This window comes from Megalopta genalis, chromosome 1, assembly GCF_051020955.1.
Source record: "Megalopta genalis isolate 19385.01 chromosome 1, iyMegGena1_principal, whole genome shotgun sequence".
Taxonomy (NCBI): Eukaryota; Metazoa; Arthropoda; class Insecta; order Hymenoptera; family Halictidae; genus Megalopta; species Megalopta genalis.
Genome location: NC_135013.1, coordinates 6,920,020 through 6,940,761, shown reverse-complemented (window position 1 = coordinate 6,940,761; position 20,742 = coordinate 6,920,020). Strand labels below are relative to the sequence as shown.

The 20,742-nt window shown below is 33.8% G+C and overlaps 1 protein-coding gene across 6 annotated transcripts in view; it reads left to right on the top strand.

Annotated features, from left to right (window-relative positions):
• Positions 1–20,742, top strand: part of LOC117228686 (rho guanine nucleotide exchange factor 10) — a 143,835-nt gene that overhangs the window by 68,843 nt on the left and 54,250 nt on the right. The window contains exon 1 of one of the 6 annotated variants that reach the window (XM_033484598.2): positions 1,621–1,657. The exons of the other annotated variants lie outside the window; for them this stretch is intronic. Within the exon in view, the coding sequence (XP_033340489.1) occupies positions 1,636–1,657 (22 nt within the window). The 5' untranslated portion in view covers positions 1,621–1,635. Of the gene's footprint in view, positions 1–1,620; positions 1,658–20,742 lie in introns of those variants that run through there. 6 annotated transcript variants of the gene reach the window in all.

Genomic DNA, 20,742 nt, shown 5'->3' with positions numbered 1-20,742 from the left:
ACTATTATGCATAATAGTCAAGAATATGCACTATTATGCATAATAGTGCATATACATTCAGTGTACCCACAAAATCGACCACTAAAATTCCTACGAAATCAAAGCAATTTAATTAATCAAACCGAAACTAGAAAGTTAAAATTTATCATAGGAAATATGTATCATACGAAACATTCTAGTCGAATTCAGTTTGTTCGAATATATTACAATGAACATGAATTTTCTATTGGTCAACAATTAGTGTCACCCATATTTGACCGACGTGGCGCTAAACGTGTTAAACTGTCTCCAGTCTGTTCACCGTCTGAAATTGCTCCTATTCGTCTTTATCGAAATCCGTAGTCAAGTAATGAGACCATTTTAAATATATATAATATAGAATAATATCATTAATATAGAATAATATCTAAAAATTATTTATCTAAAATTTAAGTGTAGCGAACGTAATTAATTGTGCATCTTAATATACATATATATATATATATATCTCAGTGAATGATATCGATTCTTCCTAAGCTCGATCTTCACGGTGGGCAGGTCGCATGTGCCGTGAATTTGCCGCACGGATCCGCCAGACTAACCTAACTCCCGATGACACGGTGTACACGGTGCTCCTTTTCTACCATTGTTGGACTCGATTACACCACGGGTTATGCAGCTGTGTACCCGGTATTCGGAGTGAGTTTTTCGGTGGGACTCGGATTTCATGGAAGTGGCTCGCCCGGTGCAATGCATTCGGTTACAACATAGACGATCATTGTTCCGGCAATTTGCATCGGCACGTTTGCGTGGAAACGATGGAACGCCCGTATCGCGCGGCGTCAACGACAGGACAGTGCCCGTTCCGCGTTCTTGCCGCATCGTCCATACGTCTCTTTCTTACCTACCGATACCGGCACCTTGGAACAGGCTCGCGGCTGTTCCCTGGGACCGTCCAAATTTCCGTTATTCTATAATTAATTATATATATAATATTATTATTATTATCATATATATATATATATTATATTAATTATATATATATATTATTATATATATTATATTATAATATATTCTATATTAATTATATATATAATATTCTATAATTATATAAATATTGGTTATTATATAATTTCCGATTTTCCAAAATCCAAGCCCGAAATTTCGGATTTTAACGAACACTTTTCAGCCTGCGCAGTAATTCGGCACACAGAGAATTTGCTTCTTTGAAACGGTGGACGAACCGTAATTCTCTTCGCATTCTCCGTTACGCGCGAATCGTAGTCAATTCGCACATGTAATTCGCGCCTGTAAATTCTGTGATTGCGAGAAAGAACGCCGCGCATGTCGCATAGTTTTCACTTCCGAGATATTGTCGCTTGAAGTTCTAATGCTTCGCATTAGTGGTGTTTCGAGTTGTATAATTTTTTTTCGAGTTCGCGGAATTGATTTTCACGAAAAATACATAACCTTAAATATTCCTATAATATACTAATGAATTCCTATAATACTTTCTGAAAAATGCTGCAGTTCAATCGATGCTTGAATTTCTTGAAATCGTGACATACGGCGTTTCTCTTTACGGTCGCAGAATTATGCCCGGAAGTGGGAAGGGAACGAGTACTTTGATTGCGTAACGAATTATCTTTTGGCTGCATGGAAGATGTCGTTCGAAACGGTGAGAACTTCGTGTCTGTGTCGTTTGCGTAGACCAGTGCCTGCTAACTCAGAATGCAAAACGGGTGACAAGTTTTTGTTTTTATTAACTATTGTGATTGTTTGATGTTTGGTTTTCCAACTACGGCAATGTCTCTGTAATTGACGCTTATATTGTCCACAAAAATGGACAATTTTGGAAGAGGAGATACGATTGTTCGAGCCTTGTGTCTCGTTTTTCATGGTTATCGATTGTCAATAACTATAAAAACGTGCTGCAAGGCTTGGACAATCGTATCACCTCTTCCCGAATTGCCCATTTTTGTGCACAATCTGAGCGTCAATTAGGGAGACACTGTATATTTGGACTGAAAGTAACTTACACATTTTTAGCGATGTTTAAAAGAAAACTTCACGAAACATCATATTTATATATTTCTATATTAGAAATAATAGAAAATAGAATTTACAAAATGTTACAAATTTTGTTTTAAACGCCAGTAGAAATGTTGAAGTTGTTGCACCGCTATTCTGAAAATGAAATTGACATTTTAACAATAATTTCTCTTGACTAAATCATGAACAGGGCTTGAATTTATCTGTAATTACACCGTAAACTCTTAAAAATATAAACGATACAGTAAACTTTTTACACTTTTGCAATTACTTCTCTTCAAGTTGACTTCAAGTTAACTTTTACATTTTGACACTTTAATTCCATCATAAAAGTTCAGTTTTAACAGTTGCTTTGTATCTGATCGATACGAATATTCGTAGGCGAGTCTACAGCACGGAAATGGTTTGCGAAGTTCAAAAATGACGATTTTGACGTCGACGACACGCCCCGCATCGGAAGACCTTCCGAATTCGAATTTAACCCAGGCTCCCAATTTTTCGGCAAATCCCATTGAACGAAGATGATTGAGAATCGTTTTATGACCGCAGTTCATTCTTTCGGCCAATTCACGACTTGTTCGGTGACCGTTCTCCTACAAAAGTGCTTTGAGACGCTCTTCGTCGAATTCGGAAGGTCTTCTGCTGCGGGGCGTGACGTCGACGTCAAAATCGTAATTTTTGAACTTCGCTAACCATTTCCACGCTGTAGACTTGCCTATGACACCTTCTCAGTATACGTTGCAAATGTCCCGGGCTGCTTCGGCAGCTGTTTGGCCTCGATGAAAAGCGAAGAAGAGAAGGTGTCGAAAATGTTGCTTTTTATGGTTATGTATAATAATATATAACTTGATATAATAATATATATAATATATATTTATATAATATAATATAATAATATAATTATATATATAATATTATTATAATATAATAATAATATACAATAATATATAATATAATATAATATTATAACATAATTATGTATATATAAATATATAATAATAATAATAATATATAACTTATGGATATTCCATTTCTAAGCGTCAAAAGTAATAAAAAATTAAATTACTCGAAAAGACGATAAGCACAGTTCTGTAGAGCAGAAAGAGCTCTGTCGAATGAATATTATACGCTTTGTCGAACAGCGAAAAATCGTTGTAAAATAAAAGAAAATCTAACAAACCCTACGAACTTATTCCCTAACCTAATATTATGTTTCGGTGCGTCGTCTTTCGGTTTCTCGTTCTTCGATTATCCGTCGGGTTCGTCGTAAGGTAACTCGAAACTTTAGAAACCGATGCCCGAAGTGCAGACGCTTCCTTCGATTCTTCGAAAGGGGTCACGTGACCGTTCGAGCGAGAACAGTGATAACCTATAAATAAGTCCGCGGTTGGATGTCACACGGTGTCTAAATTGTCTCCCTTAACCGTTCGAAAATATTCCTCGGTGGACGACGGTTCCCTCGCTGCGCGGCTCTCCCGTATTTTCGTAGCTCGTAAACCGTTCGCGTTGCGATGGATTTTGTAATTTTGTTTCCCTTCGATAAGCTCGCGTCGTAAATCCTCCCGACTGCTGACCGCAGCCGGACTATTATGTCGTGAAACAATAGTTATACGTCGTACGAGCAGGCGTACGTTGTTATGTACGTACGCATTGGCGTTCCATCGAACGACTTCTGCTTGTTTGTTCCGACGAACGGGAAAACAGTGTTCCTTGGAAATGTTCGCCGGGAAAGTACGGGATGATGAGTCAGAGTCGGCGAGGCGGGAATATTTGAATTCGTTACGCCGATTCAAATACTTTTGAATACCGTATTTTTATAACGAATACAGCTACATTTTATTTTCGTATTTAATCGAATATCTTGACATGTTTGAATGTTTAATTAAATAACGTACCATGTTTTAATATTTCATTGAATATCTTGAGATGTTTGAATATTTAATTAAATAACGTACCATGTTTTAATATTTCATTGAATATCTTGACATGTTTGAATATTTAATTAAATAACGTAATATATTTTGATATTTCATTGAATATCTTGGCATGTTTGAATATTTAATTAAATAACGTAATATATTTTGATATTTCATTGAATATCTTGGCATGTTTGAATATTTAATTAAATAACGTAACATATTTTGATATTTCATCGAATATCTTGACATGTTTGAATATTTAATTAAATAACGTAACATATTTTGATATTTCATTGAATATCTTGACATGTTTGAATATTTAATTAAATAACGTAATATATTTTGATATTTCATTGAATATCTTGGCATGTTTGAATATTTAATTAAATAACGTACCATATTTTAATATTTCATTGAATATCTTCACATGTTTGAATATTTAATTAAATAACGTACCATATTTTAATATTTTTGATTGAATATCTTAACATATTTTAATATTTAACAAAATTTCGTTGAATATTTTGCGTCTTTATGAAGATTATTCTAGCGTTTCAGTAGAAGTTTATCACAGTTGAAAATTTCCAACATGCTTTCGCATCAAGTACATTGTATCTTGTGTACAAAGATGGTTCGGCGAATCGGAGGATTTTAATTTCGATGACGCATCTGTTAAGATGATAACATCGCTTGTAAACGGTATCATCTATTTGGCATTGATTAAAAGCAGATCTATATTTAATAGCATATCTCAATTGCAACAATTTATATCATATTGAAAATGGGATTTAGAAAAGTTGATAGAAAATAATATAATAAAATAATATATATATTATTATATTATTATATATATTATTATTATTAATATTATTATTATTATAAAATTAATTTAAAAAATTATTATTATAAAAATAATTTTATACAGAAATCTTTACAAATTGAATAACAGTTTTACGCGGTGCCGAGCGTTAAACCTTAAAAATTCCACTGAACGTTTTTCAAGAGAATCTTTCAAAAATTTACAAAAATAATGCGACGTCCGTATGATGTAACTATGAAAACGGTAGACGATTATTTATTCGCGGACGATGGCAGTTTCGCTTGACTTTTGGCTCGCCGGAGCCGCCCGCCGAAGAAGGTTCTTTAAGGTTGCCTATAAAGTTACGGATTTGCATAAACATCCGCAGTCGAATCATTAGAATTTGAGGCGCGGTAGCGTAATCGACACACCTCGCACGATTCGCTGTCGAAGCAACGGGCAACGGCGCCCGTGCGACACACGTCGACGGAAAATAACGATCGGTCTCGATTCGGGATTGGGCGGTTCTCCGTTTCGGACGTCTCCGTCGTGCTCGTTAGAATGATAATTTATGCCTGGTGATGCATTAGGTCGATCGGAAAGTTGGCTCTGCCTCGCCGTCCTTTTTGTCTGTTTCCTCGAAAACGAACGATCTTCGTAACCGAGCTGTTTACCGATTAGTCCACCCCGGCGTTACAGATTTCTCCATACGGCACTTGTATGAAATGCCACGCCTATGATGCACTTTGCTAGCTGGGCATGCTCACTGATCTAGTTCTAAACAATGGCTAATTTTTACAGTTAGTTTATATATCATCTTCTGAATCAGCATTCTGCGTTTAACAGCTCTCTTGACGGCTATTAAACATTCAAAATATTGTTGTAATATTCACTTGAATATTCTTTATTCGTTGTTTGTTAAATTATTCTCGAAATTAACCAATTATCCTTCGACAATTTCGAATGATAAGAAATTAATAGTGATAATATTTTGTACAATGGTAAAATGGTAATCATTGTGATAACATTTTATAGAATAATAAAATAATAATTATTATAACAACTATTATTTTATAGAATAATAAAATAATTATTATTATAACAACTATTATTTTATAGAACAATAAAATAATTGTTATTATAACAACTATTATTTTATAGAATAATAAAATAATAATTATTATAACAACTATTATTTTATAGAATAATAAAATAATAATTATTATAACAACTATTATTTTATAGAATAATAAAATAATTATTATTATAACAACTATTATTTTATAGAATAATAAAATAACAATTATTATAACAACTATTATTTTATAGAATAATAAAATAATAATTATTATAACAACTATTATTTTATAGAATAATAAAATAATTATTATTATAACAACTATTATTTTATAGAATAATAAAATAACAATTATTATAACAACTATTATTTTATAGAATAATAAAATAATAATTATTATAACAACTATTATTTTATAGAATAATAAAATAATTATTATTATAACAACTATTATTTTATAGAATAATAAAATAACAATTATTATAACAACTATTATTTTATAGAATAATAAAATAATAATTATTATAACAACTATTATTTTATAGAATAATAAAATAATTATTATTATAACAACTATTATTTTGTAGAATAATAAAATAATAGTCATCGTAACATTTTGTAGAATAATAGCATCAGTTAAAAATAATGTCACTTGAAATAATAATCAAATATTGTGATTATGTAGATTATGATGCCCCACGATTCAAGAATCTATAAACCATATTATTAACAATAACTTAGTCTACAAACGCGAATGAAACATCCAAAGGTAAGTTGTTCAATGAAAAATATAACTTAACGAACGTATAACAGAAAATAAAATTGTTTGAATATTATACTATTCGTTGCAATAATTTCTGAAGCTGAATAAACATCGTAGATTTTATTATTATAGAATAATAACAACAGTTAAAAATAATGTCACTTGAAATAATAATAAAATATTGTAATTATTAATTTATTCACGAATCTATAAATCAAATTATTAACAATAACTTAATCTACAAACGCAAAGGAAAGTTGTTCGATGAAAAAAATAACTTAACGAACGTATAATAGAAAATAAAATTGTTCGAATATTATACTATTCGTTGCAATAATTTCTGAAGCTGAATAAACATCGTACATATTTCATAACGACGATGACTCAAAATCCAAATAAGTATAGGACGATAGACGTCGCCGCTTTCGTTCGTGAAAATCCCCAAATAAGGTCTCAAACGTACAAAATCGAATCGAACGTGACAAGAACTTTCCGATCATGCTAATCCAAGCTTTGAAAACCCTCTCTCGACCAATATCGAACCGCCGTGTGTGCCTACTCCTACTAGATCGCAGGACCTGTTAGCAGCCGCGCGTGGGCGTGCTTTCTCTTATAAAAGTGCCGATTGAAATGTCATGCCAGAGCGCGCGGTGGTCGGTATTTCGCCGGTTATTAAAAATGACGCCGTTTGTATTCCGCTCGGTCATTGTGTGCGCGCCGATGAACCGGTCGAGATAGTGAAAGGGAACAAATAGGTACTAATTTGTACCTTTCGTAACCACGTGGATAATTGCACGACGAACACGTCCGATTGAATATTCATAGGCATAAACGATACGCATACCCCCCCCCCCCCCACTTCGTGGTACTCGTTAGTGATAACGATGATAATATCGAAAGAATTTCAGTAACATTTATGTATTATTTTCTATTCAATTTAACGCGTATTATTTTCTACTCAATTTAATGCATTATTTTTAATTCAATTTAATATATTATTTTCAACTCACTGAAATCGTTCAAAGAGGAATTGATGAATTTTCTTTTGAATCGATGAAAATAATTTATAAGCATGTTTTTGCATAATTTTATCGCAATTTATGAAATCATTAATAACCAATTTATTAAATAATTATACCTTAGTTATCAATTTATTAAATAATTATACCTTAATTATCGATTTATTAAATAATTATTATTTATTATCGATTTATTAAATAATTATTATTTATTATAATTATTAGTTATTAATTAATTATCAATTTATTAAGTCATTTTGATAATTAATCGATAAATCTGACATTCTTCATTTTCCAATTATTTCCACTTAGTACAACAACCGTATACAAAAACGATTCGCGTTGTAAAAATTGATAAAAATTATGTCCGTCGCTGTAGCTAAGTTACTGTTCTATTATCCGAACACAGGCAGATGTCGAATAATCGAGAGTCTCGCGCAATAAAGTTAGACTCGTGGTGTTAGATTGAGGCAGAAAAAGAAAAAAGGAAAGTTCGTCCGCGAAGACAGTCGGTTGTTTATCACGTTGCGAACATGGTTGTCACGAGTGACAAGGAAAAAACAGCATATGCGAGACCGGAGAAAATATGGGCCAGTGACCGTGACAAGCATCGCGTGTCTACGACCGCAAAAGGTAATTCGTAGCGATAATGGCGCGGCAGATACACGTAACCCAATCCAACCCGTGTTACGCGGTAAAGAGAGAGAGGGGGGAGGCGAGGGGTAGCTCCTTCGATTTTCCTAAAACCTGTTTCCGCGCAACTTTGTCGTCGTTATACATGCGGGAGAGAGAGAGAGAGATAGAGAGAGGAATAGTTCAATGCCTCTGATAACGATGTTTTCATTTGCAACGAATTTTTTCACTTGTTAATCAATAGACCGTTTTATATATAAATAATTTATTATAAATAAAAATTGGTTGCGTCAGTTGTAAGAGCCAGGAGTTAAATAAAAAAATCTATTCCCCCTTACTCTCTTCCTGGAAATCCTCTCTCGCTCTCTCTCTCTCTCTCTCTCTCTCTGGAACTCGACTCTCTCTCTCTCTCTCTCTGGGACTCTCTCTCTCTTTCTCTCTCTCTCTCTCTCTCTCTCTCTCTCTCTGGGACTCTCTCTCTCTCTCTCTCTCTCTGGGACTCTCTCTCTCTCACTCTCTCTGGAAGTCATCGCACTCTCTCCCTTGTTCTCTCTCTCTCTCTTTCTCTCTCTCTCTCTCTCTGGAAATCGTCGCTCTCTCTTTCTCTCTCTCTGGAACTCGACTCTCTCTCTCTCTCTCTCTTTCACTCTCTGGGACTCGATTCTCTCTCTTTCTCTCTCTCTCTCTCTCTCTCTCTCTCTCTCTCTCTCTCTCTCTCTCTGGAACTCGACTCCCTCTCTTTCTCTCTGGAACTTGACTCTCTCTCTCTCCCTCTCTGGAAATCGTCACTCTCTCTCTCTCTCTGGAAGTCGTCGCACTCTCTCCTTTGCTCTCTCTCTCTCTCTCTCTCTCTCTCTCTCTCTCTCTGGAAGTCGTCGCACTCTCTCCTTTGCTCTCTCTCTCTCTCTCTCTCTCTCTCTCTCTCTCTCTCTGGAAATCGTCGCTCTCTCTAATAATTTTCAAAGGTGGCAAATAAAAAAATAAATAATAACGTAACTAGGAAACAAAATAATAATATAACAATATCGTAGAATTATAAAATAAATATAAAATAAATAAATAATAACGTAACTAGGAAACAAATTAATAACGTAACAATATCGTGGAATTTCTCCGATGATAATATAAAGAAGTGGCCTGAAACTGCCCAAACGCGCGCAGGTTGCGTTCCCGACAAATCAGAAAGAGACATTTTCCCGCAGTGCTGTCGGTTGGCTCTCGATCGATGCTGTTACGGCTTATGCATCTTGTATCGCATCCCCGACGCAAACGTGCCCTAGGGCAGTTGTTTACAACGGTCGAGGTCATCGATCTGTTATGCAACACACAACAACAGTACTCGAGCCTGGCGTTCATTGTCGCGCTCACGTACCTGAAAACGTGCGTCGCGAAACCATCGGTAAACGAGAAGACTCTCGGGCTGGGAGTGGGGGTAAAGCAGATCGATGCTCTTCGATTTAACGCGAAATCGCGTGCTGCTCGTAGAGATATGAATCTATAATATCACTTTCCGCGCTGTCTTCTTGATCTGTTCTGTGCGCGGCAATTATTAACGCGAGGTATGATTTCTCATCGTCGAGGAATGCTCCTCGCCGAGGAATACAAGTCGAATGAAGAATTATTAAATGAAATCGTCGAGATTCTTAGAAAAAGGAGAAAAAAGGCAATTTCATTTGAAAAGTCAGGAAAAAAGCGTCGTTCTTGAAATGGCCGATTTCAAGGTTCGTTTACTGTCAGACTTTTTGTCGTTGATACTTTCTGAGAAATGGTTTCTCCTTGTATCTTAATTATTTATTCTAATAATTTTATTAGTAAATATTATCATAATTTTATTAATAAATATTATTATAATTTTATTATTAATAAATATTATTATAATTTTATTATTAATAAATATTATTATAATTTTATTATTAATAAATATTATTATAATTTTATTATTAATAAATATTATTATAATTTTATTAGTAAATATTATCATAATTTTATTATTTATAAATTTATAATAATAATAATATATATTTATTATTATTAATTAATTGTAATATATTATTGATTTTATTATAAAAATTAATTACTTATTCCGTAAATTAACAATCTTTCGAATGATACGATTAAATAATACATTATGGTTAAAAGAGAACTCAAGGTGATCCTCGTATTTTGATATCGTATTTTGTAATATATTATTAATTTTATTATAAAAATTAATTACTCTTATTCCGTAAATTAACATTATTTTGATGAAAAAAAAGAAGAAACGAATTTTTTTATACATATAGTTTGCAAGAAAAATTGAGGTTAAATAGTTAAACGACTCTTCCTGTATATCCAGGAAGCAGAATGAAACGATACATTCAAAAAATTACAGAATTAAGTGCAGAAGCTTAATAATTTTACAATCGATATAGTAATTAATTAAATAAATAGTACATTACACAAATAAATAATATATTACACAAATAACTATTATAACTTATACAACAGCAATAGTAAGAGCAACAACAATAAAGATAGAACATAATTGCCACGACGTTTACCACACGTTTGTACAATACGAATAATTACCGAAATCTTATCAAACAACGATAACGAAATTTTTAACGGGATTTTTCATGACGATGTCTCATGCGGTTTAAAAATTCCGCTTAACCCTCTGCGCTCGAGTGATGACTCTGAGGCACCACTAAAATTCTTATATCACGTTCCAAGATAATTTTTACATTAACAAAGTTTAGACGTAAAAAATCGTTGAAAGCGTAACCGTGGTACGAGTCACCGCAAGACTGAATTTCATACGCGCAAAAATGTACTTCGTCGTATAAACTGGAAATACCATAAGTGAGAAAAAATGATTTTAGATTTACAGTTAAAATGACTTCGAGTGCAAAGGGTTAAATGCCGGTCGATTCTTCGATGTGCCGGACCACCGTGCGCCACTGCCGGTTCATAATCTCGCAGTTATGCGGTATGCTCGTTCGAGGAGCTCTCGTGTGCGGGCAAGAAGAGTGAGAGAGAGGGGGGGGGGACCACGGAATAAGAGGGCGCGCGTGAGCGTGGCCGCAGTAAATTCGGCTCCCCGCTGGCGAAAAAGGAAGTATTCCCGTGCCGATGACTCCTCGAATCGTGGACTCTGTCGTCAGAAATAAAGTTAGTGGGGAGCACGTGTGTGTCACTGTAAAAAGCCGGCCTGTGCCTCTCCGTGAGCGCGCGGCTCGCTCACACGGCGGCCGTCTCTCGCTGTGTACTTGCTTGCTTGTACGCGATGTCCGCTCACAATGAGCACTCGAGAGCGGGCTGCGATGTTGCCAGACTTAGATTTTAGAGGCCCACACCACCCGGGGACACCGAACGCCCGCTTTTAAACTAATTGACGCGTACGACTTGCTACTGTTACCGCTGCTGCTACTACCGATACTAACGCTACAATGCTGCTCTGCTTACTGCTACTAGTATTATTACGACCGCTACGGGTTGCATAACTAAGGAGCCGGTCAAGTAAATTTCTAATCCTCGCGGAAGCTGTTCGACGCAGATCTCTGCTCCACGTGCGTGTAAATATATGTAACACGTGGACACGTGTGTTGGCACGTTGCACGGGGGTTTCGATTATGTCGAACGAAAATCGTTACATCGGAACTTCGGTATCTTAACCCTTTGTAGGGGAGGTGGGAGAGATTTTATAAGGACGACGGGTGAAAGGTGAAGATTTTGTGGTAAAGGTTATGTTCGATGCAAAAATATTAAACCTATTCGATGCAGTTTGATCAAGTTTCGGAAAGAACTTATAGAAATTTTGTAAGATTTGACAATTGGAACACACATTCGATGAGGAATATAAATTATTATATTAATATAATATATTATATATTTATTATTTATTATTATTATTAATATTATATAAATTATTATATTATATATTATATATATATATATATATATATATATATATATATATATGTCAAATCTTACAAAATTTCTATAATTTCTTTCCGAAACTTGATCAAACTGTATCGAATAGGTTTAATATTTTTGGCTCACGTACCTACGATTTGTTAATACAAATGAAACTGTAGTTTATTAAAATTGTTAAGAACATTCTAAAATGTAGCCAACAACAATATGTTTTATTTGCATATGAAACTTAGAACGTAAGACGTGAACCATGAAACATAAAACGTAGAACATAAAAAATAACACATAAATATAAAATATTAAATATAAACATAAAATATTGAACATACAACATAAGATATTAAACATAAACATAAAATATTGAACATAAACGTAAAATATTGAATATAAACGTAAAATATTGAAGATAAACATAAAATATTCAATATATAACATTAAAAATTAAATACAAAATATTCAACATATAACATTAAAAATTAAATATAAAATATTAAACATATAACATTCAAAATTAAACATAAGCATAAAATATTCAACATATAACATTAAAAATTAAACATAAGCATAAAATATTCAACATATAACATTAGAAATTAGACATAAGTATGAAATATTCAACATATAACATTAAAAATTAGACATAAGCATAAAATATTCAACATATAACATTAAAAATTAAATATAAAATATTAAACATATAACATTAAAACTTAAACATGAAATATACAACATATAACATTAAAAATTTAACATAAGCATAAAATATTCAACATATAACATTAAAAATTAAACAAGTACATAAAATATTAAACATATAATATTAAAAATTGAACTTTTGCGTTCAACCCAACCTAAACTTAATTTCATTCTCAGCCCGAAAATTACTAAATCTTAGAAACAAAAATCCCAAGTTCATCTTTATATAATTAAACATTTAGCAAAAAGATATATGACTTCGTTAGGAGGATCGTTATCACCTTCGAGATAATCACGATGTAGATAGCCGTGCGAAGTGCAGCCGGTATATTCCAGTTTTTAAGGTATCACGCTCTCGCAGTGTTTAAAAGTCCAGAGCAGAGTGAAACGTGTTTCGAGCTTTGGTACACGGATCCTCGTGTATCCAGAGATCCGTGCTTCACGTGCACTTACTCAACACACACGTGTACACGTGTGCGTAACTCCTTACACACGTATCACGTGTCCCGTCTACACGTGTATTTTTCACGCACGTTTAAAACTCTGACTTTTGCTAATCCATTAGCCACTATGTAACTGTCCACCTAACTCTCCTGGAAGCATAACATTTTCGTTCACGTTCGAAACGGAGGTCGATCGGGAGACTCTTTTCCCGAGCTGAAGAAAGTTTAGCGATTTTTATTTTCTCAATGAAAATATTTTCAAGATTCCATAAAAATTGACGAAGTGTAGTAAGATTAAGGAAAAAAAAGATTTGTTTAAAATTGAAATTGAAGTACAGAGTGCAGCAAGATTCGATTAAGATTACATCAATGTACAGTGAGATTGAAATGAAATGAAAATAAACCATGTTTTTCGTGTTCGCATTATCTTCCGGTAGAATGTTGTAATAAAACTGGTCATGTAATAACAAAACATTCGAATAACATTACACAACGCGTTATCAACAGAAACGAACGTTACACAGTGTTTCTATTTTAAGTGTGCTGCCGTGACAAATAAAAGATTCAGCGCCCCAATAATTGGTAACAATGCAAAAGGAGATATTGCATCATGGATGGTCGAGTGGACTTATGAATCGTGCAAAGGACATTGACAAAAGCTTATCAGTAATTTGATTCATAATGTACGTAAATTTTTTGGTATTAATGTACGGTTGCATATATGTATACATATGTTACTGTATAAAGAAAATGTGCTTAAAAATAAATAAATTTTATTAATATATTTGATATACTTATTATAATGTATTTAACGTAATATACTTAACTTAATATACTTGATATATTTATTATAATATACTTAAATCAATATATTTAATATACCTGACTTAATATACTTGATATATTTATTATAATATACTTAACTTAATATACGTGATATATTTATTATAATATACTTAACTTAATATACTTGACATACTTATTATAGTATACTTAACTCAATATATTTAATATACTTAACTTAATATACTTGCTATACTTATTATAGTATACTTAATATACTTGATATATTTATGATAATATACTTGCTATACTTAATATATTTAAATTAATATACTTATTAACGTAAAAAGGGAATAAATGCATAAAAATACTTGAATTTATACTGAATCTACCGTGTTAATCAAAATTAACTATTTCAGTTCAAAATTATAAATAGTACAAGAATCTCTCACAGGAAAAAATCGAATAAATTTCTTGGTTCAAATATATATTATAGTAAAAATGCCGAAAAGTGAAATTAAATTCAGTCTCTTGCCATTCTTACACGTAAAGCGATAGAAGTCGGTCATTTTTACTGCTTCAGTCCAGTGTTAAAATCGTACGCGTAGCGAACGCGTTTGAAATAGTCTTCTTCGGCTGTGTAAAATGTTTCGCGAACAAAAATACGCAGCAATTAATCCTCCGTGCAGGACACGGGGCCGAGTGATGCGAGCAGCAGTTAATTGGGGGTACAAGTACAATAGAAATCGTCACATGTATACACCTGTGACGCAACGTGTTTTACAAGACTCTTCCGGAAAGCAAGGACAGTGGTTGTGTGTATCCTCTATGTAATTGAATTGTCCTCGCAATTAATTACGACCCATCCCTACGATCCAATGAATACATTGTCGGTGTCTAAATACAAGTATTGTTTCTATGTATCATTTTTCTCTTCTCTGGCCGACCTAATCGCCGCGATGCTCGCGATAATTGTTCGGCGATTCTTTCGACCTCTCGCGCCGTGATTTCTCCTGCTTCTCTTGCACGATAGAATTATGTTAGCGTTTCTATACTGCTTCAAATAAATTCTTCGAACAACATTTTATTCGTATAGTAGTTCGAATAAGTTTTTCGAATCAATTTTTATTCGAATACATTTTTATTCGAATACATTCTTCGAGTCGATTTTTATTTGAATAAGTTCTTCGAATCAATTTTTATTCGAGTAAATTCTTCGAATCTATTATTATTCGAATAAGTTCTTCGAATCTATTCTTATTCGAATAAGTTCTTTGAATCAATTTTTATTCGAGTAAATTCTTCGAATCCATTTTTATTCGAATACATTCTTCGAGTCGATTTTTATTCGAATAAATTCTTCGAGTCAATATTTATTCGAATAAATTCTTTGAGTCAATATTTATTCGAATAAATTCTTTGAGTCAATATTTATTCGAATCAATTTTTATTCGAATAATATTTCGAATCAATTTTTATTCGAATAATATTTCGAATCAATTTTTATTCGAATAATATTTCGAATCAATTTTTATTCGAATAATATTTCGAATCAATTTTTATTCGAATAATATTTCGAATCAATTTTTATTCGAATAATACTTCGAATCAATTTTTATTCGAATAAATTCTTCGAGTCAATATTTATTTGAGTAAATTCTTCGAATCAATTTTTATTCGAATAAATTCTTTGAGTGAATATTTATTCGAATAATATTTCGAATCATTTTTTATTCGAATAATACTTCGAATCAATTTTTATTCGAATAATATTTCGAATAAATTTTTATTTGAATAGTATTTCGAATAAATTCTTCGAATAAAATTTGTTTCGTATAACATTTCGAATAAATTCTTCGAATCAAATATGATTCGAATAATTTCTTCGAATAAATCGTTCGAATAAAATTTGATTTCTCCAACGTTTCGAATAAAATTCCGAATAAAATATTCTCAACTCTGCCCCGTATCAACGCGCGGCACTGCAACAACACACCTGAAACATTGCATCACGACTAACGAAAAATGTCCAGAATTTTCTGAAAACCCTGGTATCGAGATAATCGCACCTGAATTCCGTAAACGCTATCAGCGGCGAACGCGAAAAAAATTCGCGACAGCTGCCAGCAGGATACGGGGAGAGCAACAAACGTTCGGATACCGAGAGAGTAGTAGCTCTGTAACGGCGCATTCGATATAAAACGAGAAAGCACGACCGTGTGTGGGATGCGTCCTCTGAAATTGCATCGAACGCTGGCGGCTGCAGCGGCAACAGCACGGAATCGCGTTCCCTTGTGTGAGAAACGGTCGTGTACCTGCAGTTTTGTTGTGCATTGCCGCGTTGCACCTGCATGGCATGCATTATCCGGTCGGTGTGCGCCCGTTCCTATTTGACCGACACGACACCCAGGCCAGGCACCCAGAGCCGGAGAGCCTGCTCTCGCCGCGATTCATTGAAGGAAACGGCGAAACGGCGACGGCCGAGGGGATGGCTTCTCCTAGCTTCTATTTTCGCTGGAAAGAATACAATATGCGCGACGTAGGCGGGCCTCGTTTGCGTAGGCGTCCGATACAAAGGACACGCGAGCCTAACTGGTTCGCCTAACAGGCGTGAATAGTCTTGCAGGTTACGACAGGGCCGCATCGTGCTGTGCTCTTTCGTCGACGCTGACGCGACCGAACGCGCGACGCTTTCACACGTTCCGAATTTTATATAATTTACGATTGTTGAAGTTGGGACGATACATTTCTTGCGAATTTATTCGGCAAGAATTGTTTTTTAAATCTATTTAATATCGCATCTGGTTAATAGCAATTAGTGACTACTTTTGGAATTACAATGAATTATTAAATAAATATTTTATTGTAACACATCAAAAGCTGAATTGAAATAAAAATGATTATACCGCTGCGAAATTTGTTTAGGAATTGCTAAATGAACATTTTATTATAATACAGCAAAGGTTGAATTAAAATACAAAGTTTTACACTGCTGTGGAATTGTATAGGAATTAGTAAATAAATAATTCTGTGTATTTATTTATGTATTTTACATGACCACTTTGCGGTATTAACCCTTTGCACTCGGGTGGTGACCCTGAGGCACCATTAAAATTTGTTATATAAATTTGTTACATTTGTTTTATATTCACAAAGTTTAGATTTAAAGAATTGTTGAAAGTGTAACCGTTTTGTGAGTCGCAAAACTCAACTTCATATATGCAAAAAATACATTTTGTCATATACAATGAAAACACTATAAGTCAGAAAAATTATTATAGATCTACAGTTAAAATAGCTTCGAGTGCAAAGGGTTAATAATTTAGTGTCGCGGTACCGGCAACGTCGCAGTGCAAATTGACGATAAAAATCGTTAAAGAATTGAACAAACGAAGACCGGACCGCCAGTGAATTTCCTTTTTTGAAATGAAAGAAAAGAAACGCTTAATATTTTTCAAAGTACAGTAATGTCTCCCTTACTGACGCTCAAATTGTGCTGGAAATTATTCGATTATTCGAACCTTGCAGCTCGTTTCTATAATTATTGACAATCGATAACCATAAAAAACGAGTCACAAAGCTCGAATAATCGTATCTTCTCGTCCTAAATTGTCCATTTTTGTGGACAATCTAAGCGTCAATTAGAGAGACATTATTGTGCAGTAATGTCTCCCTTACTGACGCTCCGATTGTCCACAAAAATGGACAATTTGGGAAACGATTATTCGAGCCTTGCAGCTCGTTTTTATAGTTACCAATTACCAATAACTATAAAAACGAGCCAAAATTCTCGAATAATCGTATCTCCTCTTCCTAAATTGTCCATTTTTGTAGACAATCTGAGCGTCAATTACAGAGACATTATTGTGCAGTAATGTCTCCCTTACTGACGCTCCGATTGTCCACAAAAATGGACAATTTGGGAAACGATTATTCGTGCCTTGCAACTCGTTTTTATAGTTACCAATTGCCAATAACTATAAAAACGAGCCAAAATTCTCGAATAATCGTATCTTCTCTCCCAAAATTGTCCATTTTCGTGGACAATTTTGGAAACGATTATTCGTGCCTTGCAGCTCGTTTTTATAGTTACCAATTGCCAATAACTATAAAAACGAGCCAAAATTCTCGAATAATCGTATCTCCTCTTCCTAAATTGTCCATTTTTGTAGACAATCTGAGCGTCAATTACAGAGACATTACTGTACATACATCTATTGCTTTGTTAAAAAATTCGTCGATTAATTATGAAAACTAATTTCAATGGTGCAATTTCAACGTGCTCGGTTTCGTTGTAAACGTATAAAATGCACGAGAGTCTAGTAAAACGAATTAGTAAGACCCCGGAGAGCACTGTGTAGGACTGATCCGGGCTCAAAGCGTGGCCATGCGATGCATGAGGCCGAGCAGGGGCCGGGTGTTCGCGATGGAGCCCGGCATCTGTTCTCGACGCGTATCGTACGGGTACAGTTACTTGTAGAATGCACTGGCTGCGTGCACTTCATTGATACGCGCAACAATACGGATAGAGAATGACGCCTCTTTGCGCCGGCTACAGCTTTCTGACTCGATTAACAGGAGCAGAGAATACAGATCGCTAACGTACGCGGAGCTTATATGATTTCGAATACGTCCGTATAACAGAGAAATTCGGATTTTCGAATAATATTTGAAAACGTTTGTGAAACAATATAAAATTCTAGAAAATTTTTATGAATGTATTATTGGCGTTTTTTTTATGGGTTTTTCATTGAAATATGGTTACCTTAAAAATAAATTTATATCATTGAATAAATGGAATTAAATTGAATTTAAGAATAATTGTTAAGATTATTTATTAGATATGTAATTGTTATAATTTTATTTGGAAGAATACGATTTAAATTATAATAGAGTTTTTAATAGAAATTTGAATTACAATAGATTTTTAATAGAAGTTTAAATTACAGTAGAATTTTGAATACAAATTTAAATTATCATAGAATTTTGAATACAAATTTAAATTACGATAGAATTTTGAATATAAATCTAAATTACAATAGAAGTTTGCATACAAGTTTAAATTACGATAGAATTTTGAATACAAATTTAAATTACAATAGAATTTTGAATACAAATTTAAATTACAATAGAATTTTGAATATAAATCTAAATTACGATAGAATTTTGAATATAAATCTAAATTACGATAGAATTTTGAATACAAGTTTAAATTACAACAGAATTTTGAATATGAATTTAAATTTCAATAGAATTTTGAATATAAATCTAAATTACAATGGAATTTTGAATACAAATTTAAATTACAATAGAATTTTGAATACAAATTTAAATTACAATAGAATTTTTAATAGAAATTTAAATTACAATAGACTTTTTAATAGAAACTTAAATTACGATGGATTTTTAAGAGAACAACTGAAAGATCTGTAAGTAAGATAGAAATGTGCAATAAAAAAATTATACCCCCTTGTACGATCATCCTATTACGGTAACGTTTTGTATATGTGGTGTACGGTGGTCAGCTATTGTGACTATCCGTGTATCTCTGGCCTCTTCTTGCGAAAAACCGACCATTGTACTTTCTAATAGACACTGGAGGTTTAATTACAGCTTGACGTTGCCGAGATACACGGTCGGTGAACATTTTAACCAACATTTACGACAAAACCGTATCGTTCTTTCAATTGAAAGCTGAAAAAACGTAATTTTCTTTCGTTTATTTTCTCGTTGCTTCGCGTCCAATTTCAATTTTCCCAACAATTTGTTTCACACATTTCCACCTATTTTCTTTCCTGTCCCGATTAGAATTCTTGCAAACATTTTTACGTCTATTTCGACCGAGAGTTGAGAAATTATCATTAGTTTGTTACAAGTTATAAATAAACTCCTTTGAAGTTTCTGTTGAACTAATTGAAATTTTCATAGGATTAATTAAACTCTGTAGCAAAACCAATGCATCTAGAAAAAGTACCTCGAACAATATACTAACAAAAATTGATAAATAAAACTGCAAACGCTCCTAAGTATATACAGGGTGTCCCATAATTATGTTAACATTCAGCAAAGAGTGATTCCTGAGCTCAATTCAAGTAACTTTTTCCTCAGCGAAAATGCAATCCGCGGCTTCGTTTACGAGTTATTAACGAAAAACGCTGACCAATGAGAGGCGAGCTCGTTGGCTCGGCCGCTTCGCGACAGCCGAGCTCGCCTAGCGCTAGGCGGCTGACGCGGGCGGCCGAGCCAACGAGCGCACGAAGCCTAGTTCCGCTCATTGGCTCAGCTGTCTCGCGCCAGCCGAGCTCGCCTCTCATTGGTCAGCGTTTTTTCGTCAATAACTCGTAAACGAAGCCTCGGAGAAAAATTTTGTAAAGGAGAAAGTTACTTCAAATGACCTCAGGAATCACCTCTTTCCATCTGTCGACACAATTATGGGACACCCTGTACAGTCTTCGCTATTTCCGACAAAAAGGTCCGCCGTTCAAGCGTGAAAAGGTGTTCGAACGTCTTCACGACCCGTCGCAAGTGCATTTTACACACTCGAACGCGAAACTTATCGTGTCGCACCTGCGCGGAACGCGTTCCGTTTGTTGAAACGTCTATGTTTACCTTGTACCGATGCGAGAAAGACGAAACAATTCTGACCCACTACACCTGCCGCCG